At 36.2% G+C, this 15,854-nt stretch overlaps 1 protein-coding gene across 2 annotated transcripts in view; it reads right to left on the bottom strand.

Moving 5' to 3' along the window:
- KDM4C (lysine demethylase 4C) overlaps positions 1 to 15,854 on the bottom strand; it is a 237,097-nt gene that overhangs the window by 196,066 nt on the left and 25,177 nt on the right. For both annotated transcript variants that reach the window (XM_005425583.1, XM_031060774.1), the window contains exons 5-7: positions 15,516 to 15,565; positions 7,435 to 7,538; positions 2,930 to 3,067 (exon numbers count right to left, since the gene is read on the bottom strand). In XM_005425583.1, coding sequence (XP_005425640.1) covers positions 2,930 to 3,067; positions 7,435 to 7,538; positions 15,516 to 15,565 — 292 coding nt within the window. The remainder of the gene's footprint in view (positions 1 to 2,929; positions 3,068 to 7,434; positions 7,539 to 15,515; positions 15,566 to 15,854) is intronic.

Below are 15,854 nucleotides of genomic sequence, written 5' to 3'. Positions count from 1 at the left end.
CTGTCCACCAAACAGTAGACTACTTTTTAAAAGTGTAAGAAATATGAAGCCAGTACACTGAAAGGGAGATACCTACAGGGAGCACCAGCTCAGCTTTGCTACATCTGAAGATGCAGTCCGCTATTCTTGAAGTTCAGCTGAATTAATTTTAGAGCTGCCATGACGTTCAAATCTTTTAAAACCCAAGTCAGTTCTACCTGCCACATTCATCTCATGACCACTGCACCTTGTTCTTATGAGAGGCTTTAACTTGCCAGATGTCTACTGGAAACTCAATACAGCAGAAAGAAGGCACTCTATGACGTTTCTGGAAAGCATGGAAAGTAGCTTCCTGACACAACTGGTAAGAGCCTACGAGGAATGAGGTCCTGCTAGACCTGCAGTTTACAAACAGAGAAAGGCTGGTGGGAGATGTGGTGGAAGGAGATTGTCTTGGGCACAATGACAAGAGTTTTTAATTCTTGGTAAAGTAAAGAAGGGAGTCAACAGAACCTCCACCCTGGACTTCAGAGGGCCAACCCTGGCCTATTCAGGACATCGGTTTGGAGAGTCTCCTTCACAGTCCTGAAGGCTCAGGAGCATCCCTACAGGTTGAAAGACCAGATGGTGGGGAAGAAGGTGGCCTGGCTGAACAGGGAGCAGGGAGATTTCACAGGAACTCCGTGAAAAGGAAAAGAGTTTATGACCTTTGGAAAAGGTGGCAGGCACCTCTTGAAGAGTATAAGGATGTAATGAGGTCATGTAGAGAGAAACCTACAACTGGCCACTGCTGTGAAAGACAACAGAAAGTGTTTTTATAAATACATCAACAACAAGAGGACAGCCAAGGAAAATCTCCATGCTACGCTGGAGGCAGGGGAGAACATTGTCACCCAGGCTAAAGAAAAGACTGAGGTACTTAATGCTTTCTTTGCCTCAGTCAGAAAGCTTCCCCACAGCAACTAGCCCCTGAGCTGGTAGACAAGGAGGAGAACAGATCCCCTGTAATAGAGGCGAAAGTAGTTAGTGGCTTGCTATGCCACTTAGACATTCACTCAGTCTATGGAGCCAGATGGGGTTCACCCACAGGAGGGTGAGGGGGCCGGTGGAAGAGCTCACCAAGCTGCTCTCCATCATTTTTCACCAGTCCTAGTTAACTGGGAAGGTCCCAGAGGCCCAGTGGTTGGCCAGTGTCATGCCCATCAAAAAGAACTGTTGAGGGAACTACAGGCCTGTCGGCCTGACCTCAGTGCCATGAAAGGTTATTGGACAGATTATCGTAATTATGATCACACAGCACATACAGGACAACCAGGAGATCGAGCTCAGCCAGCAGAGGTTTGTAGGAGACAGGTCCTGCTGTACCAACAGTATCTCATTTAATGAGCATACATGGACTGGACACAGCAAATGCTGTTGAAGTTGTCTGCCTGGACCTCAGCAAAGCCTTTGATATTGCCTCTCACAACACTCTTCTGGAGAAACTAGGAGTTCATGGCTTGGACAGACACACTGTTCACTGTGCAAAAAATCATCTGTATGGCTGGAACAAAGAGTGGTAATAGATGCAGTTACATCCAGATGATGGTCATTAACAACTGGTGTTCCCTAGAGCACAGTCTGGGGCCAGTCTGTTTTAATAGCCTTATCAATTATCTAGACAGGGGGATTGAGTGCACACACCCTCAGTCAGTTTGCAGATGACACCAAGCTGGGTGAGAGTATTGAACTGCTGGAGGGCAGGAAAGCTCTGCAGAGGGATCTGGACAGGCTGGATCATGGGTCAAGGCCAGTGGTGTGAGGTTCAACAAGGCCCAGTGCTGGGTCTTGCCCTTGGGTCACACCAAGCCCAGGCAGTGCCACAGGCTGGGGCAGAGTGGCTGCAAAGCTGCCCCAGGAAAAGGACCTGGGGGTGCTGGTGACAGCAGCTGAACATGAGCCAGCAGTGCCCAGGTGGCCAAGAAGGCCAATGGCATCCTGGCCTGTGCCAGCAATAGTGTGGCCAGCAGGAACAGGGCAGGGATTGCTCCCATGAGGCCACATCTCAAATCCTGTGTTCAGTTCTGGGCCCCTCACTACAGGAAAGACACTGAAGCATGGGAGTGAGACCAGAGAAGGGCAATGAAGTTGGTGAAGGCTTTCAAGTACAAGGGGAGGTTCAGGCTAGACATCAGGAAAGATTTTTCACTGAAAAGGTGGTCAGGCATTGGAAAGGCAGCCCAGGGAAGCAGTTGGAGTCTCTATCCCTTGAGGAGTTCAAGAAACAACAGGATGCGCCACTTAGCGCTATGGTTTAGTTGATACATTGGTCTTCAGTCAAAGGTTGGACAGAGTGATCTTGGAATTTTTCTCTAATATTACAGATTCTATGATTCTATGCTGTACACAAAAAAAAAAAAGGAAGACATGCACACCACAGAACAAGATTTCAATCTAAAATATCTTCAGTTATACACACCTCAAACAGTTGCTTTATTATCTTGTACTACAAGTTTTCTGATCAGATTTATGATGAGACAAATTGAACTTGTTTCTTTAAACTTTATTTGAAGTTACACTATTTATGTTTCCTTCCAGGTATCAAAATTCCTAGTTAAACTAAAGTGCTTCCACAAACAGTAAAGCCTAAAGAAGATTTAAGAGCAGAAGTCTGTTGTCTTCACAAATATTAACGTTAGTGTACGTAGCTTCAGCTTAAAAACATCCACAAAGAGAACTGGTTTTGAAGAATAATAAATACATTAAGCTGCAAATAAAACTGACTACTGAGAGGAATATATATTGCTGGAAGTATAATACCTACTATCAAAATAACAACTATAAATTAAATTTGAATGGCAGCTTGATGTACTAGCTAACAGTTACCCTTTTTTCATCACCTCCCTGAGATTCTCACAAAGAAATAACCACAGGAAATATTTCCTTACACATTAATTTTCTGCTTACTTACCAATTTTGCTGCTTTTCCGTAATCAATCCATCGAACAGTGGCAAAGTTTGTTGACTCTGCACAATTAAATCCATGGTTAAACCCTGCATGGTATCCATATGGGAAAGTGATCATAAATTCTCCTGCCTCTTGGGTAACCTGTAACAAAAAAAAAAAATTAAAGGCCAAAATAAATAAAATTTTAAAAAAACCTCAATGTGAACCACATTACAAAGCATTTCTAGTCCTATAGCAATGAAAACTATATATTCCTTTTTAACTAACTAAAACAAATAATTTTTTGTCTGTTACCTTCCAGACAGATGAGATTTAATTTAAACAGAAACAGTATATTTGAGACAATGTTATTTATTCTAAAATACATAGCTAGGTGCAATACTTAACAAATTCAGAAAGAACACAAAGAAGGTTATCTTGGAACAGAGACTGGTAATAAAACTTGGAAATAACTAGAAAAAACAGTATGAAGAAATATCACTCTCATTGGCTGAGAGGAAGGAAAGATGGGCTGGATCAAAATAGCCACAATTGCCATGACTAAATGTTGTGCAGAATGTCTCAAGATAAAGCTATTAAGACACAAATTTTAAGCTGCCACTGTCCTTCCCCTCTTTCTCTTTAGGCAAAATTTTGGAGAGCAGGTGCATTCTGGCACTATTGGTAAGAATTCCAAATAGCTAAAGGACAAGGGGGTTAGAAGGCGATTCTAAAAGACAAAAAGCTGGACTACAGTTGAATTCTGACATTGTTTTAGAGATTGAGCAAGGATAATTTCAAAGGACTACAACCAAAAGAAAACATTCAAAGACCACTGGATCAACAAGATATCATAGAAAGCAGAAAACAAAAAATGAAAAGAAAAAGCCACCCTAAAACTCATTGCACAGTAATTATATTTTGTATATACAAAAATAACCAAAATCCCAACTAGTGTTACAAGACTTGAAAAGCTTTTAGAGTAAACTACAAAAAAAAATGTGTGTTAACACAAACAAATCACTAGTCAGGTTACTCTCTTTCAAGAGAGAAATCTCATGTTCCTACACTAGGAAGCAGACTGCTGCTCTCCTATATGGAGAAAAGAGGAAACAGCACTTCTTGTCTGTCACTAATATTCTCTCCACACAGTGACAGCTTTAATCTCTTGAAGTCAGACCACCAGAGACTTTATCAAGGACAGGCTAGTCAAAGACTTGAAACAGCACACTGTCTTCCAAATTATCTGGTAAGAGTTAATGAATAAAGTAGATTATACAAAAGTAAATAGTTAAAAGAGATTCTCCATGCTCTGCTTGATACACATTTTGTGTGAAAAACACATCAGACAACAGACCCACTAAAAAGCAAACAGATCTATTTAAATGAAGCAAATAATGTGAGCAGTGACTGATGACTATTCAACATATGCACTTGTTTATTACAGGAAAATAAGGAGACTTCTCAGAATCTAAATAGATTGTGTTGAGTGTGTGGCAATGCTTTGCATAAGCAATACAGTGAGAAAAACGGGAAGGACAAATAAGACTTTTTAGGGGCATATCCTTATGACTTAAAATCACAAAAAGGGTTAAATTTTAAACAGTCACCAAAATTAAAATTTACAACTTCAAACATTTTTCTTTTTAATGTCATGTCCTAAACCCCAGCTTTCTACTGGTATAGGCATCTCACATTCAATTTCTGCTTTTACAATCTTCTTCCAAATTGTTATTTTATAATTTTATACATCCTTTTTGTGCTTTTTCGCCCAGTGCAAGAACACACAGGGCTGGCACTTCAAAGAGGTCTATTTCTGATTGTATTAAGGGATGAAGGAAAGACAGGAAAACAAGAAAAATAGCCATCAAGGCTAGAGAAAAAAACTGGATCTTACATTTTGCATGGTTACATTTTTTGTGGATTCATATTTAGTATATACATGCAAATGCACATATAGTTGCATATATTGTAACTGTTACTGTAGCACTTCAACAATCGCTGTGGGAATGTTTAAGAAAGATTATTCTCAACGCTAACGATTCCAAAATTTATCTCAATACACCCTCCCACTGCTGACAGTTTAGCAGGTGTTCTATTACAACAAGCAGCAGTTCAGCTGCCACCTGGTAGGCGTAGGCTGACTTATCAGCATTCAGCACATTTCCACTCCTATCACTTTGAGCCATGAGAGATCACAGCCTGGTTCTCTATATTCACTTTCTCACTGAATCCCATTAATTACAATTACACTTGGGTACAGTCTGCTTCCTCCAAAGACTAGGTGATAGAACCAAACTTAAATATTTAACTGTTTGTAGCACTTTTTTTTCTTCCCCCCACCCCGCCCTTTTAGAGGATTATTATCCTCTACATTGGAATACAATAATAATCAAGACACCAAAATACAAAGATCAACTGCCTTACCCCACCTCAAATGTGTCACACTGAAAAAAAGTATGCTGACATTCTGCAATATGCTACTTTAAACACCAACCACTGAAAATAATACTGTTCAGAGTAATGTTCTGTAAATCCAAAACTATAAATATGGCTATAAAACCATCCAGCTTGGAAAGTTTCACCTGACATTTCATGATAAAACACAAGGTTATGAAGGGTGTCAGTATATTTACCTATATATTACAAAAACTGAATGCAGCTACATTTCCATATGATAATAAATCATTCAGAAAACAAACTACTTATTTTATGAGTAATTTATTCAAAAAAGCTTGCTTTCCAAGGCAGGCAGTATCATTCTAAATGCCTCCATTTTTTCAATTTTACACATAGGTTGACTTAAGCATGAAAAGTGAAGTGATGTTCCAAAAAGGCATAAAACACATCTTTGTCTTTATCCCATCTATGTTGCCAATAGGATTGATAACAGAGATGTCCCCGTTCTTGCTGGGCATGTCTTACACAGCCTTCTCTGCTCCCCTCATCATTACACCAGTGAGGAGGATGGGGGTGCACAAGAAGTTGGGAGAGGACACAGCCAGGACAGCTGAGACCATGGTATCCTGCTCAGTACATAAAGCTGGGAGAAAAAGAAGACAGAGCAATTGTTTAGAGTGGTGACATTTGTCCTGTCAAGTCACTGTTATGCATGACAGGGCTCTGCTTTCCTAGGAGTGGCTGAACACCTGCCTGCCCATGGGAAGCACTGAATTAACTCCTCATTTTGCTTGGCTGTTGTGAACAGCTTTCCCTTCCCCTATTAAACTGTCTCTGTCTCAGTCTCAAACTACAAGTTTTCTACCTTTTATCCTTGCAGTTCTCACCCCATCCCACCAAGGAGGAGTGAGTAAGCACCTGTCAGGTGTCTAGCTTCCAGATGGGCAAAAATGGACATAAAGTATTATTTTCTTTCTTTATTTCCTTTTTTAATACTGTTAGAAAAACATCAACTCAACCAGACAGGAAGCACTGTAAATACTGTTCCCTGTATTTTAGGCCAGGGAACAAGTTAAGCAAAGTTTGTATACACACACCCACATCATATTAATAAATAAATAGCACATATACAAAAACAGAAAACACAATAATAAGCAAGGTGTGTGGCAAGGATAGTTGACACAACCACATTGCAGTGTGAATAAACTGAGAAAAAATGTATATTGCCTGGTTTTTCTGAACAACTTAAAACAATCTGGACAATGGGAAACCAGGAATCATAGCCCTTTAATGATCAAAAGCCTTTTGAAAACTCAGTATTAAAATAAAGACATATTCTGGCAGGGGACCTTCCGAATTAAGTTCTAGTCTTCTAAGTAGGTTTACAGAACGCCAGAATTTAAAACTTTAGAATTCACAAAATGTATAAAATAAGTGCACTGAAAAATAAAAGCAATGCATTGAAAATATTCTATTAGCTGGCACCTACATGAAGTTCAAAGTGAAAAACAATTAATACAGAAAATCTTGTAGAAAGCAAAAGAAACTGAATACTTCAGATGTTTTTAAAAGCAGCTATGTATTAAATTCATCCACAAAGAAGAAAGACAGGTATTCTTCTCAGTTTCTGTTTGTATAATGTGCTTATCAAACATTTATTCTGCCAATTAAAATATATTTTAAATTAAGTAGAAGTCCTTTTGGCTTTATTCCACCTTAAACCTTTCAGACCCTTATAATGATAAAGTTACATTTAACTGCCTTAGAAAAGCAACATACAGACAAAGAAATTAAACGCTCGTGTTAAAATATTACGTACACAACTTAATAAAGTGAGTTAAGAAGTGTTTCAGTCAACAGAAAATCACATCCAAGTTACCATGGAAATAAATTAAAAATAAGAAATTTTGGTAATGTCTTAGAAAAAAAAATGACAGAAATGTTGTCATGGCTACAAGTGTTTAATGCTAGAAAACTCCCTGCTAAAACTATTAGAAGTTTTAACACATTTTCATGCAGCCACTATCTAAAAACAAATTAAAATTTCCTCACCTTTACTATAACAATGTTTATACTAAACACAATCTAACTCAATTCATAAAAGAGTTTAAAAAGAAACATTAATGTACCTTGTCAAAAGGAATTCCATACTTTTTCAATATTGAGGGAGAAATCAGAGTCATCTTGTGGCGAAGAAAAGCATCACATCCTTGAGAGCTGCTCGGAAAGAACCCTAATAAGGCAAGAAAAGCAAAGCTGTACATCTTTTCATTAAATCAAATAGGAAATATTTGTAATATTTTTCAATATTTAATACTGTTTAAACTTGCTTTAGAATTTTTTACCAGGTCATTCTTAGGTTCTGAGAGATTTCACAAAAATCAAATGCACCACCTAAGTTTTTCAACTGCTTTCCAGGGGGAGGGGCTACAGGGTCTTCCTTGTTTGTTAAGATGTGAAATTATTTAGAATAAATGCAGACCTGTACATTTAGGCATACTTTCTTACCCTTTAGAGAAATACATTGTTTCCGGAAGCTTTTTTTATGTTAATGCTCATTCTGCACACATGAAAATCAACAGCAGTAAATAACTTTAGAAGGATTCCATGAAGACTAGGTTTACCTTGCACTTACAAACTATGTCTACAATAAACAAATACAACTTCCTAACTTTGTACAATTTGTTGTATTCCTCTCACATGAACGGTAGTTCATCATTCACAGAAGCACTTTAATTCTTAGAAAAACATGCTTACTCAATTATTAAAAAAAATCATTTTCAAACAACCATCTGAATTTTTTTAATGCCTTGAGAAAAAGAAATTAATAATAATTTTCCATAATATGTAGTTTTCTCTCTAATGTTAGATTTAATTTCTTCACTCTGGTGAGTTATATATTATGTCCACTAATCCCCACAACTTCAGAACAATCTAAAACTTATCCCATTACAGTTGTTACATTCTATGTACATTCAATCTAGCACACTCACCAGTACTGGAAGAACAATATTTTTCTGATTTCTCAGAAATTAGGTTAAGCAGCACTTAAACAGTAAAAGTATAATGTAGACTTGTGCTGGTCAATGTACTAAGAAGCCTGCTAAGCTGCCCTGAGATCAAATTTTACTAAAATTCATCATTCTTATATTATTTTCTCTCACCAACAAGAAGCACTGAGCAATTCTTTACTCTTTCTTTGAATTGCAAATAATGTTTTAAGTTTCAAAAAGTACTATTTAATAGGTACAGTTATATATATGTGGCTTCACTGATCAAAAGACAGTTAAAAGAAACTAGCCCACAATTAGTGGAATCCAGCAAAAATAAATCAACTAATTTTTTCACAATTAATGCCTATAACATAAATGATAGCAGTCAAAACTTAGAATCTACAATTTCTGAGCGTCAATAAACCTCAGTCCTGAGCAGTACAATAACAGAAATACATGGGAACTTACTGTGAAAAACGTGATTGCAAATGATACTTGAGAGTTGCAGGAAGAGCTGGTATGAAAAGTAGCTAAAAGCTTAATTGCTAAAAGCAGAGTTTAACTGAATTTCCCTTGAGAAAACAAATTTTGTATCAAATTATGTTACTGCAATATGCTTAATTAGTTCAACACAAGATGATACAAAGCAAACGATGGGCTTTGTATCCAAAACTTAACTTGTACCATTCCAGCTCCAAGAGATCAGACATAGCTGTGACAAGTCCAACCAGAAGGCAGACTTGTTGCTGAATTCCAAGAAAGTCGCAAATAACACAGAGCAGCAGAACACAACCTGCTCAAAATCCACTACTAGAAATTTACAAGAGAACATTTGCTGTGGTTACAGAGCCCTCACAGTGAAATCAAAGTGCAGCCTACACATTCTGTACTGTTATAAAATATCTTTTGACTTGTCAAAGTCTACACTTCTGCACACAAAATTTTCAGCTTCATTCATCTCATTTTTTCAAAGGAACTGCCCTTCAATAAACAAGGTAAGAAAGGAAGGTAGTATTTCCTCATTACAAGACTCTCTTTTTATCAGAAGATCTTTTGTCTGCCAGGCTAAATGTAAGTCACACAAGCTTTTCTTCCAGAAAATAAAATCTCTGTGGGAGAACTGGCTAACGGATGCAAAAAATGCTGAATAAAGGACTTTGCATTAGAAATATTATAAGACTCTTACAAAAACATTAAATGCAGGCCAATTCAAGATATGCCCACAACATTAGGAATCATTCTGAAATACCAAGGTGATGTTAAAATTGCCAATTAAAAGAATTACCATGCAATTCTGTATGTTAGTGAAATCTCACTTTCAAAAGAAAAAATACTGAAACCTATCTAGACTGTAAATACTTTTCAACTTCTGTAGCACACTCATGCTTTTAAGGGACACATAAAATTTTAATTTAACTACTAACACTAATCCATTAACTCTAAATCAGTTCTGCAAGAGCAGGTATTTTGTAGGAATTCACATGCAACCCCAGTTTCTTGGATGGTCTCTTGAGACATGGGAGACCTATACCCTATTCATTCCTTGGAAACTACTACAAAGAAACAAAATAAGAATTCAAAACAATTACTTCATAGAAGCCAATGAGAAATAATCAGAGCGCAGGGTAAAACTGAATAAGGTTGCTCATTGATTTATGTCTACGAGAAAAAGACCATCAAATTGAAAATTCACCAATCCATGATTTACAGAAACACCTGACATATTTAACAGCTAGAGTGGAATTGCAAGTCTACATGGTAAGTATGTGATTCAATACCTGCTGGCCAAATGTTTGGGTATAAACAACTACAAGGAGAGAACCTTTATCTAAACTCAAGGTCCCTCTCAGCTTTTTAAAACACTGATTTAGTTAGCCCAAGCAGCAACAGCAAAGAGTATGTAAAAGCATAGGCTTCAGACTGCGTCAACAAACAAAAACATGCCCTTGCAAGACTCTATATACATACTCGAACAGATAACATAGCCTAAAATGTACAATCTTACCAATGTTATTTGTACAAACAAAATTAAACTACTTTAGTAACAGCAACATCACTGGACTGGGGAAGACACATCCTTTGTCAATGCTATTCCACCTCAGCATGATCCTTCCACAGAATTTATAATCCAAATACATTCTAGTGAGAAGTCAAGGCCTTCTCATCTTTGGGCAAAGGTAGAAGCAGTGAGCACTCACTTTCCTAGCCATGGAGAGATATAGAACATATTTTTAAAAATAAGTTCAAATCTCTCAATTATTGAGGGACAGGGAGCATTGCTACCTGGCAGTCTCATTTTTCCTTTCCACCGTGACAGTGTCTTTCCAACATATCACATGCAGCTCATACCAGATGACCACATCAATATCATACCTATCACTCAGGCAAACTGAAGAGGACTGGGCTCCATTACCTGGCTGATTAGCATTTTCAAGATATTTGTAATGCTGCTTCTAAGAATATGCCCATAATGTTTTCAATTACATTGTCCAGCTAAAATCATATATGCACAAATTACAATACCATTCCTAGAAGTATAATTCTACAACTCCATTGGACTGAGCAGGTTGGTTTGCTATATTTTACCTTGAATGATCAAGGAACTCATAACTTGGTCACTAATAGTCATTATTTAATGACATCCACATAAAATCATATTCTTAGGGAACTTTCAAATCAAATCCTGACCAGTGCAATGAATGAAGCTAGACATCCTATAATTTTCAACACTTCCTTACTCAAGACTTCACCTGAAATTTAAAGGTGCTGCATTTCTCTTTAATATTATTTAAAATAATGTATAATCATAAAACTCACAACACAAGGAAAAAAAATCCTAAATTGCAAATTTATTTAATGTCATTTAATGTTAATGAAAGTAAATATAAATCAAATTAACATAATTAAGCTCAAGGTTATGATTATTTATTATTTATGCAGTCCTACATTTAAAGGACTTATACAAAATATTAATAATAATTTGCAGAGCAGTATTATCAAAACAATGGCAGAGATTACAGAAGTACTAAGTTTCCTAGTAATTCTCTTTTTAGATTTTACTTTGATAGGTATAAACTTTATATAATTTATTTAAATTATTTTGCCATGATCTGAACTAATTTGATTTAACTTTCTGTGTGAACATGAAAGAAATTAGAAGGGTAAGTCTGCATAACAACAACCATCACAAAGGAACAATGGCAATTTGTATGCTATACAAAGCTGAATACAAAAGCCACAAAGACGCTTTCAAGTGGTATGAAACACAACTGTAGGTATGCCCAGATTAACATGTTCAAACTTCATTATCTCTTAAATAAGACTTTTCTAACTTGACTAATTATTTTCTGAGAAAAAGTTCAATTCTTCAACTCCTAAAGTTTTCACATTCAAGATCCTTAGAAGTTATGCAAGTACTACTTCAAGTCTCATTTCAACAATTATTTTAATTTGCTTTCATATAGAAAAGGTAGTGACCTGCATAAAAAAAGTAATTAATACCAGACACCATAAAAAGCTTTGTACAACAACCATACATACTTACAATACATTAAACTTTACTTTAGTTTCTTCTTTAACGTAATTGAACATCACAGATTGATGTCATCTCCTTTCTAAAACAGCTTCTACACTCAAACAATCTATTAAAAGATCTCCAAAATCCTTCAATACAGCATTTCTCATTTGCCACTCTGCCTCTATTCTCTTTATTTTCTAACCCATTTTGTGAAACAAAAAATCATTTAAGAATACCATGGTATTGCAGATTAACATAACAACACGTATAAAAATTGCAGTTAACAGCTCACTTGAGATTTTTATTACATTTATGTCTACATAAAATTGAAAAAAAATTTACATAAATGAGAAAGCAGCTGAAGGGCAAAATCAAACTGTTGTCTTTATTAGATGCAAGTCTAATGTCTTTCAGACAAAGCATTTGTAGGCGCCACAGTCAATCAAGATTTCAATGGAAAGCAAAACTGAAAGCATTCATGCACAAAAGGCATGTGTTGTAATTGTGATGTGCAGACAAGATAATGGAAAATATTCTAACCTTCCTTTAATTTTATGTATCAACTCCTGCCTTGACTTACACAATCTGTCATTTTTAATGTATTATTTTATTCTTTTAATTATTTAGGAGCATTCAATTAATTCAGTAGGCATCTGGTCATCAGAGCTAACCTTCCTGAAGAAACTACTTTCCTTTTCCTCCAAATGTTGCACTCATGCAAAAATATTTTCGCTACACATGGTATTAAGCACAAAGGTCTCATTTACACTACGTTTTATTAATGTTTTCTTTTAAGTGACTTGCAGCCATGCAGCTTACTTTATACTTTCATCTTTTTAAGATACCTTATATAGAACTGTATTTTAGAAGGCACCAGCTGCAAAGTAGAAGATCACAGCATGGAAACAATAAGAAATGGTAATTTTCAGTTAAAAAAAAAATCCATTGTTTTTATTGTTCATCATTGTAGCATCTTCTACATTCCATTCTCAGCTATTAGCTGGACCAAAAATATCATGGAAACAATCTACTCACAGCAAAATATCCCAGACTACATTAAAATGAAATATTGAAAACTTAGTTTCACAGAATACATTCTTCAACATTACCTAACTCACCTATCTTACATTGTTGCTACAATAATAATCTCTGTATGAGTGCCTAGTTTTCCTACAGAAATCCAGTTTCATTCAGTAAATGTAATGGAACAGACACTATTTGGAATTTTATCATCTCTATTCAGTATCTGATTCTATGATTTGTTATTTGCTATTCAAAACATAGTACTGAAATAAAAATAATTAAGTTATGATCATAAGCATGACTCATTAAGGAAGTTTTCCACTCACCCCACAGTTCTTTGCAACTTATACTAACATAAAATTAAGAGCAGCTTAATTCTTACTTCTGTGGAGATGCATCCTATGCTGACTAGCCCCCGGACATCAAGAAACTGTTCCCCCCATAAAACCTCTCGCTTTCTGGGAAGAGTGGCCTTGGAGATTTCCACCTCTCTGACGCTTAATGTTCCACTTCTACTATGGTTTTAGGTCACAATCAGCAGTAAGAGCGCTGTCTGCACCCTCAGGCCAGTTTCTTTTTTCATGTATCTCCAGAAGTTACCTACTTCCTGAATTTGTATAGGTTACTCCAATATCTACAGAAATCAAGGTATTCAAGGAAAGAAGAAGCTTTTTTTTGTCTACAACAGATAATAATACCGTGCCTCAGTACCACTTCATTTTTAGAAATGAGTGAACAAGTGTTGCTTCAACTGCCCATCCTTTTCCCTCACTCTGAAAATAAAGAAAAATTCGATGCACTCACTACAGAACATTGAAACTTGAATGGTTTTAGAACACTGCACAGCTGTTAACAAGCAATGCAAAATCTACAGTAAATGCCAAAGCAGCCAAAAAATACCACGTGCGAAGTCTATCTACCCAAAGATCTTACTCCCATCAAATGTAGAACTGTGTACAGAGAAGTGTTTACATACAGCATGAAAAGTCAGCTTCCTCTGACTGATACAGTAGCAAATAGTGCTGCTCCAAGATTCCGAAAGCCAGAGGCAGTTTCAACATATTTCTGTGCCACTGTGCTCCAATCTTGCTCAGGATTCCATGAAAATTTTAGAATCCACCAGGGAGAGTAAGGAACACATACTGTGAAATAAACTTTAGGCTAACTTTGAACCTGACAAGATACTTCATTTGGAGTCTCTACATATACCGGAAGACTCAATGAACAACTTTTCATGTTGCCCATGTCAGTCATCACAAGTCTTTACCATATCCCCTTCCCTTTATTTACTTCTACTAATTGAAAAGTTAAGTGTTTACTATCAAGTATGAAAAGGCAATTTTTTCAACAGTCTTAGTGTCTCTCTCTGAAAATTTTCCAATTCTCTACTTCTTTTACTCTTTTAGCAGTTCTTGTAAAACTAAATTATCTAATCATCCTAAGTCAGCATCCATTGCCTAACCTACAAATTCCAGTTAGTTTACCAGTGAAAAACAAACATTGTATAGAGTTCTATACTTCGCACTGGGAAAAGAAACTGGAAAGCAAAGAAAACAACTGATAACTTTTTCAAATGAAGCTATGACAAAATTTATGGATAGGAAATGTAATTATTCAGGTTGAAATCTGTTTTCCTGAGACATACTTTTAAGACCGGAAGTTCACAGGTCTTTACTTTCACATCTTTAACTGCAATAGTTCTCTAACAGCTCAGAAAAAGAATCATGTACCCATATACGGAGGAAAAAAAATTAATACAAAAACAAAATGTACACAAACTATCAGAATTTTGTCCTGATACACAAGATCTAATTAGGAACTTTCAATGGCATTCCTTTCCTCTCATTCCATTTCATTAAGCACTCCATTCCATAATACCTTTAGTAGTTATTAGCAAGCTATAAAACATGGGTGGCCAGGCCAAGAAACATCCCCAATTAGTCCCTTGTTCATAATCTGCACTCTTATTTCAGAAACAAAAATAAAGGTGTAGTATTACTGAAAAGAAAAAAAATTACTGAGTAAGAATCATTCTACAGACTAGTGGTTTTTATCCCTTAGTCCTCAACCTTACAACCATATCTCTGCTCCTTCTCCCAAACATTTCTGCCACCTCTAAATGGCAAAAGCCAGTACATGCTTCAGCTGAAGTTGACCTATATGCCTGCTAAATAGTCAGCAAGCTGGAAACAAATAAGACTTAGTGTTTCTACACTTTGCCTGCTTACCCCTTCACAGAAGGACTAACCAGGACTCTATCCTCTACCCAGCCATCAACTTTGATCAAACTTTTGGAGACTCATCTGTCTTCAGTACTTCTATCTCTGTATAAAATTTGGGTAAAAAGATTCAAAAAGTTGCTGATGAAAAGAAGCTAGGACAAGAAAGAGCAAGGGCACAGAGGAGACAAAAATACTAGCAATGAAAATCTAACGAACAACAAAATATTAAGCCTCATTTTCATAAGTTTCACCAAGCTATAAGTGGCAGTAAAAAAAAAAAAACTAAAAGAATCACTTCAATTCTTAAGAATTCCTCAGGGCAACAGTGTTGTGTGACTTTTATGTGTCTACAGTATTAAGTAATAAAACACTAGGTGAGTCAAGAACAATGTTTCTCACATTCCTCGAGGGCTGTCCTTCAAACACCATACACATGAAAATATTGGAAATCCTACCTTGAGCTAGTCTTTCAAGCCGTTTCCCATGCTCTGGAGGAATTGCATACCTAAAATTGACATAAAGAAAAGGATTAAATGCTTAAAGACATAATTACTACATAATGACTAAAAGTGATCATTCACGTATGATAAACATCTAAGTATACAGAAGTCAAAAAGATTGAAGACTGAAAACTTGAACAGGAAAAAAATATATTAGCATCTAAGGAAAAAATACAGACATTGAGTTTTGTGGGGCGCAGAGGTTTGAGGAAAACTTAGCTTATTTCTAGTTTAAATATTATATGATGTAGTTCCAAAATGTTACATTCACTATTTTAAGTCACATACATTGAC

The sequence above is a fragment of the Geospiza fortis genome, unplaced genomic scaffold (assembly GCF_000277835.1).
Source record: "Geospiza fortis unplaced genomic scaffold, GeoFor_1.0 scaffold491, whole genome shotgun sequence".
NCBI lineage: Eukaryota > Metazoa > Chordata > Aves > Passeriformes > Thraupidae > Geospiza > Geospiza fortis.
This window is presented reverse-complemented; position numbering and strand designations above follow the sequence as displayed.